General features: G+C 37.1%; 1 protein-coding gene across 2 annotated transcripts in view; it reads right to left on the bottom strand.

Annotated features, from left to right (window-relative positions):
* Nucleotides 1-3,311: 3,311 nt before the first annotated feature.
* The window catches only part of NET1 (neuroepithelial cell transforming 1), a 62,231-nt gene continuing 50,532 nt past the window's right edge, over nucleotides 3,312-15,010 (bottom strand). For both annotated transcript variants that reach the window (XM_006734759.3, XM_006734760.3), the window contains 9 exons: nucleotides 10,765-10,872; nucleotides 10,146-10,313; nucleotides 9,690-9,752; nucleotides 9,320-9,416; nucleotides 8,896-8,972; nucleotides 7,961-8,218; nucleotides 7,167-7,337; nucleotides 5,700-5,886; nucleotides 3,312-5,359 (listed from right to left, as the gene is read on the bottom strand). In XM_006734759.3, the coding sequence (XP_006734822.1) occupies nucleotides 4,953-5,359; nucleotides 5,700-5,886; nucleotides 7,167-7,337; nucleotides 7,961-8,218; nucleotides 8,896-8,972; nucleotides 9,320-9,416; nucleotides 9,690-9,752; nucleotides 10,146-10,313; nucleotides 10,765-10,872 (1,536 nt within the window). In that variant the 3' untranslated portion in view covers nucleotides 3,312-4,952. The remainder of the gene's footprint in view (nucleotides 5,360-5,699; nucleotides 5,887-7,166; nucleotides 7,338-7,960; nucleotides 8,219-8,895; nucleotides 8,973-9,319; nucleotides 9,417-9,689; nucleotides 9,753-10,145; nucleotides 10,314-10,764; nucleotides 10,873-15,010) is intronic.

The following is a 15,010-nucleotide window of genomic DNA, read 5'->3' as shown; positions in this document are numbered from 1 at the left end:
ACACAGGTCCCTTTTCTCTTTGTGGAGCATTTACATCCGATGTCTTAGAATATCTACAGCAGTATTCCAATTTTGGTCTCTGTAGATAGGACTTGAAAGATATATATTCCTAATTGCACATCTTTTTCCTGGGCCTGGGTAATTTTTTTTCCCCCCAAAATAGACTTTTTAAGTGCAGCTTTAGGTCCACAACTAAATTAGGTGGAAAGTGTGGATTTCTCATTACTCTCTGCTTCCTTACACCCACGGCCTCCCCTACCATCAACATCCCCCACCAGAGTGGGACAACAGTGAACCTACACTGTCACATCACGCACAGTCCACAGCTGACATTCGAGCTCACTCTTGGTGTTGCACATTCTATGGGTTTGGACGAACGTACAATGACATGTTTCTACCCTTAAAGTATCCCACATATGCTGCCCTAAAAATCCTGTCCCCCACCCCCACCCTCTGGCAACCAGATCCCTACTGTCTCCTTAGTTCTGCCTTTTCCAGAGTGTCATAAGGTTGGAATCCTACAGTATGGAGCCTTTTCAGATTGGCTTCTTTCTCTTAGTAATATGCATTTAAGATCCTTCCATGTTTTTTCGGGGCTTGATAGCTCATTTATTTTTAAGCTAGAATATCTTATTTAGGTCTAAATGCACCATAGTCTACTTATTCATCACCAAGAAGAGCGTCTTGGTTGTTTCAAACTTTTGGCAATTATGAGTAAACCTGCTGTAAGCATCCATGTGCATTACTGTGTGGGCATAAATCTTTGGGTAAATACCAGAGCATGACTGCTGGACCGTATGGTGGGTTTTGTAGTTTGTAGTCTGGTAAGAGACTGCCAAATGGTCTTCCAAAATGGCCACACCACTTTGTGTTCCAGCAGCAATGAATGTGCGTCTGGGGTTGCCGGTGGTATGGATCTCACCATTCCAACAGGCTGTAGTGGAATCTTGCTGTTTGAACGTTTACTCCCCTAAGGCTGCATGATGTGGAGTATCTTTTCCTGTGCTTGTTATCTGTTAACTTCTCAGGTGAGGTGTCTGTTTAACTAGTTTGTTCATTTTCTTATTGTAAAGTTTTAAGTTTTGTTGTTGTTGTTTGTTTTTGGTATATTTTGGCTAATAGTCCTTTATCAGATGTGACTTTCATAAATATTTTCTCCTAGTCTAAATTTAGAGTCTTCTCATTCCCTCGAGGCAATTTTTTTTTTTATATTTTCTTGATTTTCCAAATTGAGAATCCATACCATGTGTCCCTAAACAAAGTCCTGGTCAGGACAGAGTTGAGCAGATTTAACTTGGGATCCATAGATAGGTTTGGGGAATATCCCTGACCCCCCTAATTTGTGTGGATGTGTATATACATACATACATTCTCTGGGGGGAGAGGGCCCATAGCTTGTATTGGAGTCTCAAAGTACTCATGATCTAACTAAGATCACATACCCCTGGACCTGAGGAACCACTTACATCTGAGACATCCTCAGACTTGCGGTTGGTTCTGGAGTTGTTCAAATATACAGGCAAAAATCAAAATTCCTTTGGATCTAGGAAATTCTGGAGTCCTCTGAAGTGAGGGAGATTTTCTTTGATAGGACACTCCCCTCAGGGGAAATAGGTTCAATGGACAAAGATACTTATTCTTTCATAGGTATTCTTGAATGCAGGTTAAGAAAAGCCCAAGGAGGTTGAGATATCATGTACTTTGAATCCCTTGGACTTCTAAACACAATGAAGACCAATTTCATCTCTAGGGACAGGCAGGAATTTTAACTGATGAGTATGATGAAGACAAACTGTAAGACATCTACTTTATCTGCATCTCAGTTACCAAGATTGACAGATGGGCTTAAGCCTTCCTCAACTAGGCATTTGCTGGTTTGCAAAATTAATTTACTAATATTACAGTTAGTTATATACATATTGAATAACCAAGTACTGGGCTAGATCTGCATATTGAGAGAAGCATTAAACAGAGAGTAGACCCAGCTGCACAAAAGTAACTGGTCACCTGAGTCAGTTGAGGAAATGTCAGTCTCAACAGATTCGAGGGTGACTGAATGACACTGGATTCCCGCTGACTGCTAGAGTTAATTTGGGTGGGTGCCTTGGTTTCCCCATACCACCTTGTATGCACACATTCTGAGTTTAAAAAGACCTTCCCAAACAGAGACTAACTTTGCTCAAAATATATAAGCACACTCACTGAAAGAAGTTAGAAAAGAAAAAAAAAAAAAAAAAAGAAAAAGAAAAGAAAAATCAGACTTACTTCAACAGAGCCTGAGTAGTTTAAGGCAAACTGAGAAGTTAATAGATAGAAGCTGATAATTACTGCATATCATTTACATAATGGCTATCGGCTGGATCCATGATCACGATGTGCTGACCCACAGGAGTTCACTGTATCAGAATTACTAGGAGGGAGCATTTACAAATACAAATGATCAGCCCTCACTCTTACCACCCCTTCTCCCCAAGATCCTGAATCAGTGAAATGGGTATTTGTATGGGGAGGAGTTAGGGGGCAGGCCCACTTACCTTTTTTTAAAATTTTTTATTTTTTTAAAGATTTTATTTATTTATTTGACAGAGAGAAACACAGCAAGAGCAGGAACACAAGCAGGGGGAGTGGGAGAGGGAGAAGCAGGCTTCCCGCTGAGCAGGGAGCCTGATGCGGGGCTTGATCCCAGGACTCTGGGATCATGACCTGAGCCAAAGGCAGACGCTTAATGACTGAGCCACCCAGGCGCCCCTTTTTTTTTCTTTTTTAAAAGCATCGCTGGTGATTCTGATGCCTGAACTGGTTTGAGAACTACTGGCTAGATCATCAAATGCTCTCAAATATAGATGCAATTTATGAAGTGTTCATTCCATGTAATTATTCAGTTTCTGGGTCTTATTTTCTCCCTTGTGTAAACCAAAGGAAGATACAGAATTTGATAAAAAAATCATTCCATTAATAGCATCTGAACTTGTTTCTGTAACTTCAGAAGCTGATCAAGGTAATTCTGGAAGGAATATTCTATATAATATCTCTAGAAATGATCAGAAATCATGCTTTCTGACTTTTCAGATCACAACTGTTGGTGTAACCTACACTTTTGACTTTGCATTTCCAAACTTGGAAATCTGAGATAGTTAAATTAAAATCTGAAATGAATGAGGATGCTTTGCTACGAGCTTTACTATTATATCCAGAAAGTTGCCACATGTTCAGCTGTCTTTAATCCAATAGCTGATTATACTGTATTCTAAATGGTGTAAGAAGATTCACAAAACTTGTCCTTATAATTCAGTCTTTCCCTTACTCATCAATGAATTTCAAGGGTTTATTTATGATTTTTAAAAACTTTTGTGAGGCTTGCCATTACCTCCTCTGCTGAACTAGCACATCCTGGCAAATGTCCCCCAACATCCACCAGCCAAGAAACCTTTAAGGGTGATTATGTGTGTGCTTTTTTTTTTTAATTGTATAATTCATTTATACAGAGAAATCATTTGGATTATCTATTTACAGTCTTTTTCAATTTTCATTTCCACTGGCCAGATATAGTTCACATAATAGTCAACATTTACTTGAGCTGATCACCAATATAGATCTGCCATGACACAGGGCTTTAGTCTTCCCTCCTTAAATACTATGTCCTCATTTGAACAGAAACATTTTACAGTAAGATTCATCAGTCTTCTTTCCCTCTTGTGAATAAATCCACCAAAACTGATCTAATATGGTCAAATTTTCAACACATTTCATTGTTTCCTTTCAAACCCATAAACCAAGGCAAATAAAAGTCACTTCCCCCAAGCCTTCTACGACTTACTACACACCCTCAAGTTTAGCTTTTACTATCTCCTTTCACGTTCTGGTGCAACCAGACATTTTTACTTTAAGACAAAACTACTCTCTTAGGCCCTCTTTTTTTTTGTGTGTGTTTTTTTCTATACTTATTACCAGTCAATTGCCTTCCCTCTTGTTTTTCAGACAACACTAAAACTTTCAACAAAAACCTTACGGCATTTTTCTTTCAGTAGTCCAGAATACACAGAGTCATTTCATGTGTATTCACCACTCTGACATGCTACACTTTAAAAACTGCAATTTTCTTAATTGGCTCAAAAACAGTATGGCTTGGTTTCACTTGGTAAAGTTAATATGATTTAAAAAAAAAGAGATATATATATATATATATATACACACACACACATACATACACATTTTTAATCAAAGAAGAAAAATACTTTAAAGACATGCCAATTTGAAAAGGCAAAGGCATCGAAGTAAAAAAATAAAAGCAGATACTAAAAACTACTTTACAAATTAAAAAAATTAAATAATTGGCAGGTTAAATGGATGAAAAACGAGGAATGTGCAGTGAAAAACAAATATAAGGCATTCCAGTTGATAAAATGGAAAACTTACTAAGTTTTATGCTTTGTTCTCCAAGGACTTTATGTTTCAGTGTTAAGTTCTGAAATCATAAGCATATATTGCATGATGATTTTAGGTGCCAATACTACAATTTCAAATTCTGCACACAAAGTTTATCAGAAAAACACTGGTAAAATCCCAGTATTTGCAAAACTTTAGTTTTTGGCAAATATTTTAAATATCACAATTGGTTGGTATTAGAAAGTCATAATGAATGCAGAAAAAAGAGAACATCCATTTCATAAATATTTCATCTGATTAAAAATACCAGGCTTGCATGTTCTAAATAATCTGGGGAAAACATCTTAAAAAAAAAAAAGGCTACAGTATAACAGTAATCTGCATGTATCTTTAGCTGCCATTTAAAAAAAAAGGAACCACCACCAAAACCAACCAAAAACATAGAAAATGTTAAGACTGGTATTAAGTAGCCCTGCAATGCTCCCACGCTCACATTACAAGAAAAAACAAACTGTACACATGTATAAATAAACAGTCTCTCCACCAGTTAATACACAGAACTTCCTTTATACCAGAGTCTCTTTCCGTTTGCCACTGCACTGGGCTTTGTCTCTTGCTTTTCGGAAGCTAGACTGTGTTTGGTGAAACTTCACACTCTTCGTGTCACCTGCCGTGTGCACTGGGGAGCCGCATTCTGAAGCGTCTCCAGCAACTGGGACCTGAGTCCCACCAGACGCCGTGGACGCCCTTCTCAGGGCTCGGACGTTCCCGGCAGAGGGGTCGTTCTCCTCGCACTCCTCGTGGAGCTCTGGCAAACCCTGCAGCTCGGCCGGGCTGGCAGCCTGCTGGAAGGGAGCAATGGCAGTGCGGATGCAGCTGAACCACTGCTGTTTGTGGAACACGTCATTGGCCTGCAGGGTGTGGGACTGGCCTGGAGAGGGGTCTTGGAAGCGAACTCTAAAGATATTTTTAGCTAGAAGAACGAAAAATGTAAAAAAGGCTTTTTATAGAGTTTATTGTAAAATAAAGTCAGCATACTATCCTAATGTGGGCGGGGGTGTTTTCATCCCAGGCCCATCTATCAGGCAGATACATTCAATAAGGCCTACCCGTTACGTGTTAGATGCACCTGCTGGTGTCAGAGCACCAAAGCGCCTGACAGCTGTTTCAGGGAGTGGACCAGGTACAGGACAACGGAACCCATTTCATTTACAGTTTTTTGTGTAGGGACAGAATTCTTAAAGATTAAAACTAAATTCACTTAGGTTCTGAGTTTCTGTTTATGTAAACTACTTTAAAGCTTATATTTTTACCTTTATCTGAGTTGCTGAAAGCCCCTCGAAAGGACCCTCCCATCCTCACATCTCCATCCTGCAGGTCTTCCAAGACCAGCTCTTGGACAGGGATTGGCTGCCGATAAACCTGGTAGGAGTGACGCTCATTTCGTGTAACAGGCCGAGTCAAAACCAAAATGTCTTGAAACAGGAATATGTAAAGTTTCTGGAGAAACAAGAAACAAATACGTCCTAAATGTGAAACTTTGTGATTTTAAGTGATTGAAGTCATCCTTACAAATGACCTCATAAAGACCATGATTTCAAGGCCATGCGTGTTCTACCTGGAGAGCTTTTCTAATCTCAGACTATATAAAACCTGTTTTTATCAGTGTGTAACATTAGATTAAGCAGCAGCTGAGTAAACGCTAGGCACCACAAAGACCTACCAGTAGTAACATGTCTGTCTGGGAACACCAGTATTGTATACCATAGCTTTCTAACAAAATAAGGATTAAAAAAATGCAAGCTGCTAAAAATGTTAATGGTTCTATTTTGTCCCATACAAATGTAAGCCTTTATAGGACAATCAGGCTTCAAGATAGAAATCAGAGATGTCAGGTTTCAACGTTTTCCAAAAAGAACCTCAACTTATAAATAGAGCTTCTGGGGCGGGGGGGGGGGAAATAGGTGATGGGGGTGAAAGACAGCACTTGTGATGAGCACCGGTGATGTATGGAATTGTTGAATCACTATATCGTACACCTAAAACTAATATCACACTGTATGTTAACAAACAGGAATTAAAATAAAAACTTAAAAAAAAATTGCGCTTCTTTCTAAAAAGCACCCAATGAAACAAAAATACCATTCCATGGGGTGCCTGGGTGGCTCAGGTCATGATTTCAGGGTCATGAGATCGAGCCCTACATCTGGCTCCAAACTGGGCATGGAGCCTGCTTGGGATTCTCTCTCTCTCTCCCTCTCTCTCTGCCTCTCCCCCAGCTCACGTGCTCTCTGTCTCAAATAAATAAATCTTAAAAAAAAAAAATTCCATGCTTACATTTAGTTCTAGCAGATACTTTTATAATTAATATTTAAAAAATAAGTTTGCTTTCATTCAATCTACTGTAAAAATTGGTTAGTAGTGCTAAAAGCTACTTCCATTACTATAAACTTCGAAAAATTTTTTGGAGGACACGCTTTTTAATTATGAAACTAATAATTTATTTAGAAAGGAACCCCTAGCCAAACAAGTTGATTTATGCTTCAAAACTAAAAAATAAAGTATAAACCATTTTCTACCAAGACATTTAAGTCTTTCTGTCACAAAAGAAACCAAAGTTTGCTTTATCAAAGCTGTTAACATAAAATAAAAACCAGTAACCTTTCACTGTGTGATGAATTTATTTTAAAACCTGCTTCATGACTTATGCAGAAAAAATTAAACAAGGTAGGAAGATGAAAGTAATAGCTCACTTCATATTAGTGTGAAAATACACTCACATGTCCATTTTTATTTTTCAGCTCCCCATGGCAGAGCAATACTTTGCTTGCTTCAATTCTAGGATCCTTTTGCTTTTCATCTAGATACTCCAGTTTGTCAATGTAATACTGGCATTCTGATTCACCTTTCTTCAAGTTGATATCAGAGAGAACTCCTTGTATTATCAGTATCTAAAAATTATCAAGAAATCAATGAGGCATTTTCAGCAGGGCTGTTTCCCTGTAGGGCTAAAACATGATATTAAAATTACAGGATTTTAAAAGCTTGAAGGGACTGGGGCGTGTGGGTGGCTCAGTCGTTAAGCGTCTGCCTTTGACTCAGGTCATGATCCCAGGGTCCTGGGATCGAACCCCGCATTGGGCTCCCTGTGCACTGGGAAGCCTGCTTCTCCCTCTCCCACTCCCCGCCCCTGCTTGTGTTCCCTCTCTCGCTATCTCTCTCTGTCAAATAAATAAATAAAAGTTTGAAGGGACTCTAGAAATCAGATAATTCAGTCAGTCCCTTCATTTTACAGATGAAGAAACAGCCTCAGCCAAATTGGGTGACTTGCCTGAAGTCACACAGCTAGCTAGTGGAAGAGATCAGATATTAGAATCTAGTCTTTTGATTACAATATAAATATAAAATGCATTACGTCTCTATTGCTTAGTGCACTAGCATATTGGGTACTTCACACAACAGAACGTTTCACCATGCTGCACTATGCGTAAGATTTGAGAGTATCACTGTATACCTTTCTAAGGCAAGCTAATATACAAACTTGAAAAATGTACGAATAATTTACTGGACTTACAGCTTCCTCCAGAGGCTGAACATCAGGGTGGTCTTTTGGAGTGTGTCTAAGAATTTCTTTTAACAGTAAAGGGTATTTGACCAGGCGACTTCGAGGAATATCTAGGAAGCTCCAAAGATCTAGTTTTCGACTGAAGGGAGACTCAAGACATCGCTGGAGGAAGTCTTGGACTCGTGGATCCTGTTTCTTTTGATCAAGAAGAGCTTTGGCTGCCAGCTGGTTACTACAGTAGCCTTTGTAAGCATTCAAGCCTGGCAACTGAAGAATAATAAGAGAAAACATGGTATGATATGTGTTTTTGTGAAAACAAACACAAAACTTACAGCTAATTCTGAAAGTTTAAACAAGCTGTGAAAATTTCCTTGCAGATGATAACAGGGGTAGGGTAGTGTTCTGAGCCAACATCAGAATGTCCTTTTCTAATTTCCCTATAATTTGACTAAATCCAACTAAAGACCCATGACTTCTACTTTCTCCCAGCCTCAGTTAGATGCTAGTCTTCTATATTCTCAGGGCACTTGAGTTCCTCTACCACGGTCATCACCAACCTTGAGACTGCTTATGTACTTGATTATCCTCTCACTAGATTATCAATGTGGAGACGTCTTTCACCACTGAATCCCCCGTGGTCCCTCCTAGAAAAGCACCGAGCATCTAGCAGGCACTCAAATGTTAACTAAGGGAACAAAACACATAATGTGGGAATTCTGTCTAAAGAGGAATATATTTTTAAAACAAATAAATCCCTATCATTCATGAAGTATTTTTTTAAACACTGTAACTTCTTACAGCTATATAATTTTGTTCAGTTTTAATGCCTTGTTTATCTGTTTTTAGAATTTAGTTACTAGATCAAATAGATCTGCTATTCAACACAAATGACGAGTATGGCATATATGTATAAAACTATCTGGTGTAAGCAACTCACTACATACCCAGTTCACAAGAATGTGACCAATTTGCTCCACTGTTCCACCAGGTTTGGTCGCTTCTCCTATTCTTGTCAACAAATCTGAAATGCAAAAAGGCAGGAATACCAATAACAAATTTATTTAAAAAAATAATTCAGCACTAAATTAGAAGTTTAGATTCAAAAAAACTTGTGTTGGGGCACCTGGGTGGCTCACTCGGTTAAGCATCTGACTCTTGATTTCAGCTCAGATCATGATGGCAGGGTCGTGAGATCAAGCCCCATGTCGGGCTCTGCCCCGGGCATGGAGCCTGCTTGAGATTCTCTCTCCCTCTCCCACTGCCCCTTCCCACCCCCCCGGCTTGCCCTCTCTTAAACAACAACAACAACAACACTAATTTCTGTTAATGCTGTTCAGATACTAATGAAAATTAAATAGCATATCTTACCTTCATGGAGAGGTATGTAAGCGTCCAAATCACCAAATATATGGGTGAGTTCCTCTTCTGACATAATAGACAGCTTTAACATAGGGTCATGGTAGGCCTATCAGAAGGGGAGAAGTATGTCACCCAAAAAGATCAAGCAAATAAAACATGATGAGAGACCTTCCTTGAATGCAAACATGACTAACTATATAAAAGCTAAGCGTGGATTCTATTTGTTATACATAAAAGAAGCTAAAGTATGTGTTAATACCCAAACAGATTCTCTTACTGATACTCATATTTGAAGAGATTTAAAGCCATATAGAAGTTTATAACTTGTGAAATATAATTTTTTAAAACTAGGGCATGTGATAAAAAGTTATTTACTGACCTTTCTTGCAAGCTTGAGATCCTCAATTAAATCCTGTTCACCTCGGGACATTTCATATATTGCCTAAAAAGAAAAAAAAGATCCAGCAAACATTATAGGTCATTCCTTCCTTTGAGAAAGGAAAATTATATGCAATTGATATTTATCATTAATTATTTAACTGACATTTTGAAGAGTGTTTTTTAAAGTGATTCCGTCTGAAAACTGTAATTCAAAATGGAGTCTCAAATAAGAGGTTGCCATGTTTTACAACTTTACTCCATTAGAGTTAACTCTGATGACCACAATTCATTACAATGTGTTGTGGATTACCACTGAGATATTAAAATGCTGCTGATTTTTGCCTCAGGCATTAGTCTGCTATTCTTCTGACAAAACATGTTTTAAAAAACAGGGACAATTTTTTTTTTTAGTATAAGCCAATACATATGGCCTTGCTACTGAATGCCAGCTTACCTCCTGACGTTTGATTTCTTTGGTAGTTAAAGACTCTTTCATACTGACATCTAACATCTCTGACCACAGGACACTGCTTCTCCTTTTGGCAGGTGTTGGAACTGTGGATCTGCTTGATGACTTCTGGGCAGAAGCCGGGGATCTGCTGTCACCACGAAGGGTAAATGACTTAAAATAAAATAAAAAAATAAAAAAAAAAGAAAGAAAAAGAAAGAAAAAAGAGGTGAACAAAAGAGAGATTCAAAGGATATAGTAATTATTCCTTTTTCTTAAAAAAATAGACAAATTAAAAACGAAGTTCTGAGAATTTCTCAACACATAAGACAATCATTTGTCCAAGCTTCAATCTAACATTCTAAAATATTTATCAGCCAAAATTATGTTTTTGGGAATAAAAACTATCTAAAACTCTGCTTTGATAGAAGATGTAACTTAATATTATGTATTTATATAAATATAAATACTGTTCTAGTAAAAATATTCCTTACTAGCATGTTAAAAAAAACTTTGTTTATAGTGTAAAACTGTTTGTACAGCTCAAAGGAAAATACAAATTTTAGGCTTCTGTAAAAAGCCCCCTTACTACGTTACTCACCTTCCAGCCCCATCCCTTGCTTACCTGAATTGTTTGACCAAAGCGTCGGACTGCTCCATTTCTTACAGGAGAGATCAAATTTGCCAAGGATGTGACCCGAGCGAGAGGTCGAACTCTTTTATTGCTCGGCTCCTATAAAAACAAAAACAGGTTACACTAAATGTGTGTTTAGGTGTAGTGGTTTCAAACAAGTTTGGACAAAGTTGAACAATCTCAAAAACCAATATTGGTACATTATAAAATAGAGAAACATGACACTCTGAAAATGAATGTTGTCCTTTATTGTTAAAATACTAAGAACCCTATTGAGTAACAGTAAATTATTAAAAAAATTAATGGTATGAGAAAGACCAGCTGAATATCACTTTGAGAACAGAACAAATATTATCACTACACAGAAGAGAAACTAAAATGAAAACAAAGACATTAGATTCCAGAATCCTATATAACTTTTTAGTTTAATATAGAGTCACTTTTAAAAAGTACCTGATTATTATGAAAAATTTCAAACATACACAAAAATGAAAAATAGCATAATGGATCCCATGGACTTATCACTCAGCTTCAGTAGTTTTTGGTGTGAGAATGTTTCATCTATTTTAAAGCAAATCCCAGACATCGTATCATTTCATTCTTAAGTACTTCAATTAGAGAATAGCTTTTAAATGAACATATCTGCCACTGGAACGGGCCAACTCTGAAGGCAGAGCATCCCTGTCAAGGGAGGTATTTAAGCACAGGCAGGACAGGGTTAGGCGAGAACTCGGGCTCTGGGATCAGACTGACTGGGCCCAAATCCTGGTTCTAGCACTTGCTAGGGAATATCCTGGGCCTCAGTCTTCTCATCTGTAAAATGCGGTTAATATTAGACCTTCTCTTATAAAGTTGTTATGAAGATTAAATAAGATACTTTTAAGTGGCTTGAACAATGCCTGCAACACACTAAGTTTCTGCTATTACTAACATTCTTAGAAATATTTCCACTTACTACATAAACACTGGGATTTATGAATAATTAGGTTCTCTCTCAAACATTTAATTTGTTAACTTAAAGGAAAAATGTATACAAGTTGAGAAGAAATAGTTATTCTACACATATTGTCTCAAAAATAATAGGTTAGTAAACACATCACTTAAACATTCAAGGATCTCAAAACTTTACACATCACATTATTCTAATTTTACTGCTAGGGAAATGGAGGTATAGCATTAGGTGACTCCTACAGCTACTGAAATAAAGAATATCAGGTCTGTCTTTTACATGTCTAAGGAATATATTTATTTGTATTTGGTGCTTTTGACAACTGTGGCATACTTGACAAAATAATTCTGATAATTCAGAAGGATATATAATTAAAAATCACCTTAAAAATAAAATAAAGATAACACGTAAAAATAAAATTACCATTTAAAAATGACAGATGAAACATTTTTTCTAAAAATTCTTTGATATGACTAATGTCATATAAAAAAGTAAGGTGTGAGAAAATGGAGTAAAAATCATCCCCTTAGTATAATTTAAGAATAAAATGGCTGAAAGAGTTACAATTCTCTGGAAAGAACCTTCCATGATTTGAATCTTCAATGACGCAAGGCCTATTACAGCTCCTAAAGGTACACATTCCTATCAGAAGGGAATGTGACTTACTAAGTAAAGAGACTGGGCAGATAACCAGCTCAGGTCTTTGAAGGCCTTAAGAGGTAGAGTTGTAGATCAACTCTCTCCCACCAAAATAATTAACCCCGAAGTAAAACTTTGAATATAAAACCACTAATATGCAAATGTTAAATGAACTAAAAAAGAAACCTTCAAGATATGTAGTAAAATGACACACTGTGTGGCCAAGGACATGTGCAGATGCCTTTACAACATACATCTGTGCAAGACTGAAGCGACACATGCATGGGCAGAAGGTCTGGCAGAAGGCATTCCTTTCTATTTAGTAAAGACAGTACAAAGAGTCTTCTGTTTGAGTGGAGATAGAATTACCTCCTCACAAAGTAAGATATGCCAACGCTAACTAGAAACAAAGCAGTTGTCAGAAAGTTCTGTTCTACTTTTTGGAAACAGAGGTTAATTCCTCTTCCCTGTTTAAAACATAACAAAGTTGACTTCCTAATAAGTCACAAGATGAATCATTTCAACTTAAAACATCTTTGGAAATGTGCTCTTCCCAGTGAACTTGAAAAGTTAGTTTGGATGGGAGGAAAAGATTTTTGGATCTATTTTATTATATTAAATCAGGTTAATGATAAAAAATTCTTATCTTTATAGCATCAGTTACTGTTCAACTACTGATTTCCTGGTAACTCAAAATTATGTGATGTTTAAAGTTAAAACTACAGAATTTAGATTTAGATAGTTAAATGTTAAATATATCTAAAACATCTTTCTGAAATTAATATGGATTTTGTTTCTGCAGTCCATTTAGGGTGGCAGGATATTTACACTGAGCAGTATTTGGTGGTTAAGTATGTTCTACAGTCTTTTAGAAAGCCATCTATCTCCCATCTTCACAAAGGATATGGCAGTCTTAGGAGTTTATCTAATCTAAACGGCCTTGGTAAGAGCTCCCGGCTAGCTCAGTCACTAGAGCACGAGACTCTTCAAATGCCCTGTAAGTAAGTGCAGTACTAAATCAGGAAATGGGGGGGGTGGGGGGTGGATACCTCTGTACTTTTCACACATGTTTTTGGGGATCCAAAAGTAAAGGCCCTACTTACTGCCTTTACTAAAAGGATATATGTGATGAATGTTTAGGAGACAGAACACAAACTTTCAGCATATGTATTTCAAGAGTATGAAAAATTTTAATAACTTAAAAAGTGACTGAAATGTAAAGCTGAAGATGGTTCACTTCTAACCTTAGGATACACATACAGTATTTGAGAAAAAATATCACACAGAGGAAACTTCTGTGGCAAAGTGATATGGATTAGGCAGTCATCTATTATATTATAGGGTCACCTTAAAGGTTGGGACAAAAATTTCTTTTAAAACACAGGTTAGGATTCCGCGTATGTAAGCTATAACCAAAAGGAGTTTTTCTTTAGAGATCCAGATGAATCATCTGGATGATCTTGGTTTGGTTATTAAGAACCTAAACATTTGCACTGTCACAAAACTATTTCAAAGACAAAGTTTTTCGAGAACTGGTGTTACACCCACACCTGCCACTTTGCACACACAGGAAGCAGGTACAGTGTTTGGAGGTGAGGAAGGGAGAGAGGGGTAGAAGTCTACCTCTCTTACCACTTAAAATAAGGCTTACAAAATGGTTTTGTTGCTGCTGTTGTTTCTGTTCTGGAGTCCTGTTAACAGTGTCATGGTGAATACAAAAAGCTTGGAGAGCAGTGCAGATGGTGAAACTATATACTCTCCTCAAAAGATACTCTGGACATCTATGAGAATAAATAAGGAATACCAACAAGTTTTCCATACACCAGAACTTTCTCCTGTAGCCAATCTTTCACCAGGGCCAAAGTTCACAGAGATGGAAAAATACCCCAATACCTCTAACATAAATTTATTTTGTTTGTTTAGGTTAGGTTTTAACCAGACTACCTAGTTTAGCCAGGCAATCACATGCATTATTTTAGGGTATCTGCTTTTAGACCAACTTTTTAATCAATTTATTTTACTAATCCAGTTGTAAACAGAAAATTGTTAAGATGGATTTTAAGTCTTTTACTGGGATGTATCTTGCACATAAAAACAAAAGCACGGAAAAACTGTTGTGAACGCAGGTTTTTTTTGGTAAGAACTTTTTTGCTACTAATGACGTCACGAAAGAGGGTAGGCTAGGAGGGTCTCTTCTATAGTCAACCAAATCAAGACACTTAAAAAAAAAGAAAAAAAGAAAGAAAAGAAAGAAAGGAAGGAAGGAAGAAAGAAAGAAAAGAAAGAAAGAAAGAAAGAAGGAAAGAAGGAAAGAAAGAAAGATAGAAAGAAAAGAAAGAAGGAAAGAAAGAAAGAAAGAAAGAAAGAAAGAAAGAAAGACCGACCAGTATAGGGGCGCCTCGCTGCCTGAGTCAGTAGAACATGCGACTCTTGATCCTGGGGTTGTGAGTTTGAGCCCCACACTGGGTACAGAGTTAGTAGTTAGTTAGTTAGTTAGTTAGTTAAATAAATAAATAAATAGTAGTTAAAAAGAAAAAAAAAAAAAACCCCAGTATATATTTGGGCTTATTTGTTTGGGTTACTGGATACATAATCTTCTCTCTTTAGCAAGAACTTTAAAATAAGAAAAAAGAAAAAACATTTATAAAA

Source organism: Leptonychotes weddellii, chromosome 5, assembly GCF_054177405.1.
Source record: "Leptonychotes weddellii isolate Sample4059 chromosome 5, ASM5417740v2, whole genome shotgun sequence".
Lineage (NCBI taxonomy): Eukaryota > Metazoa > Chordata > Mammalia > Carnivora > Phocidae > Leptonychotes > Leptonychotes weddellii.
This window is presented reverse-complemented; position numbering and strand designations above follow the sequence as displayed.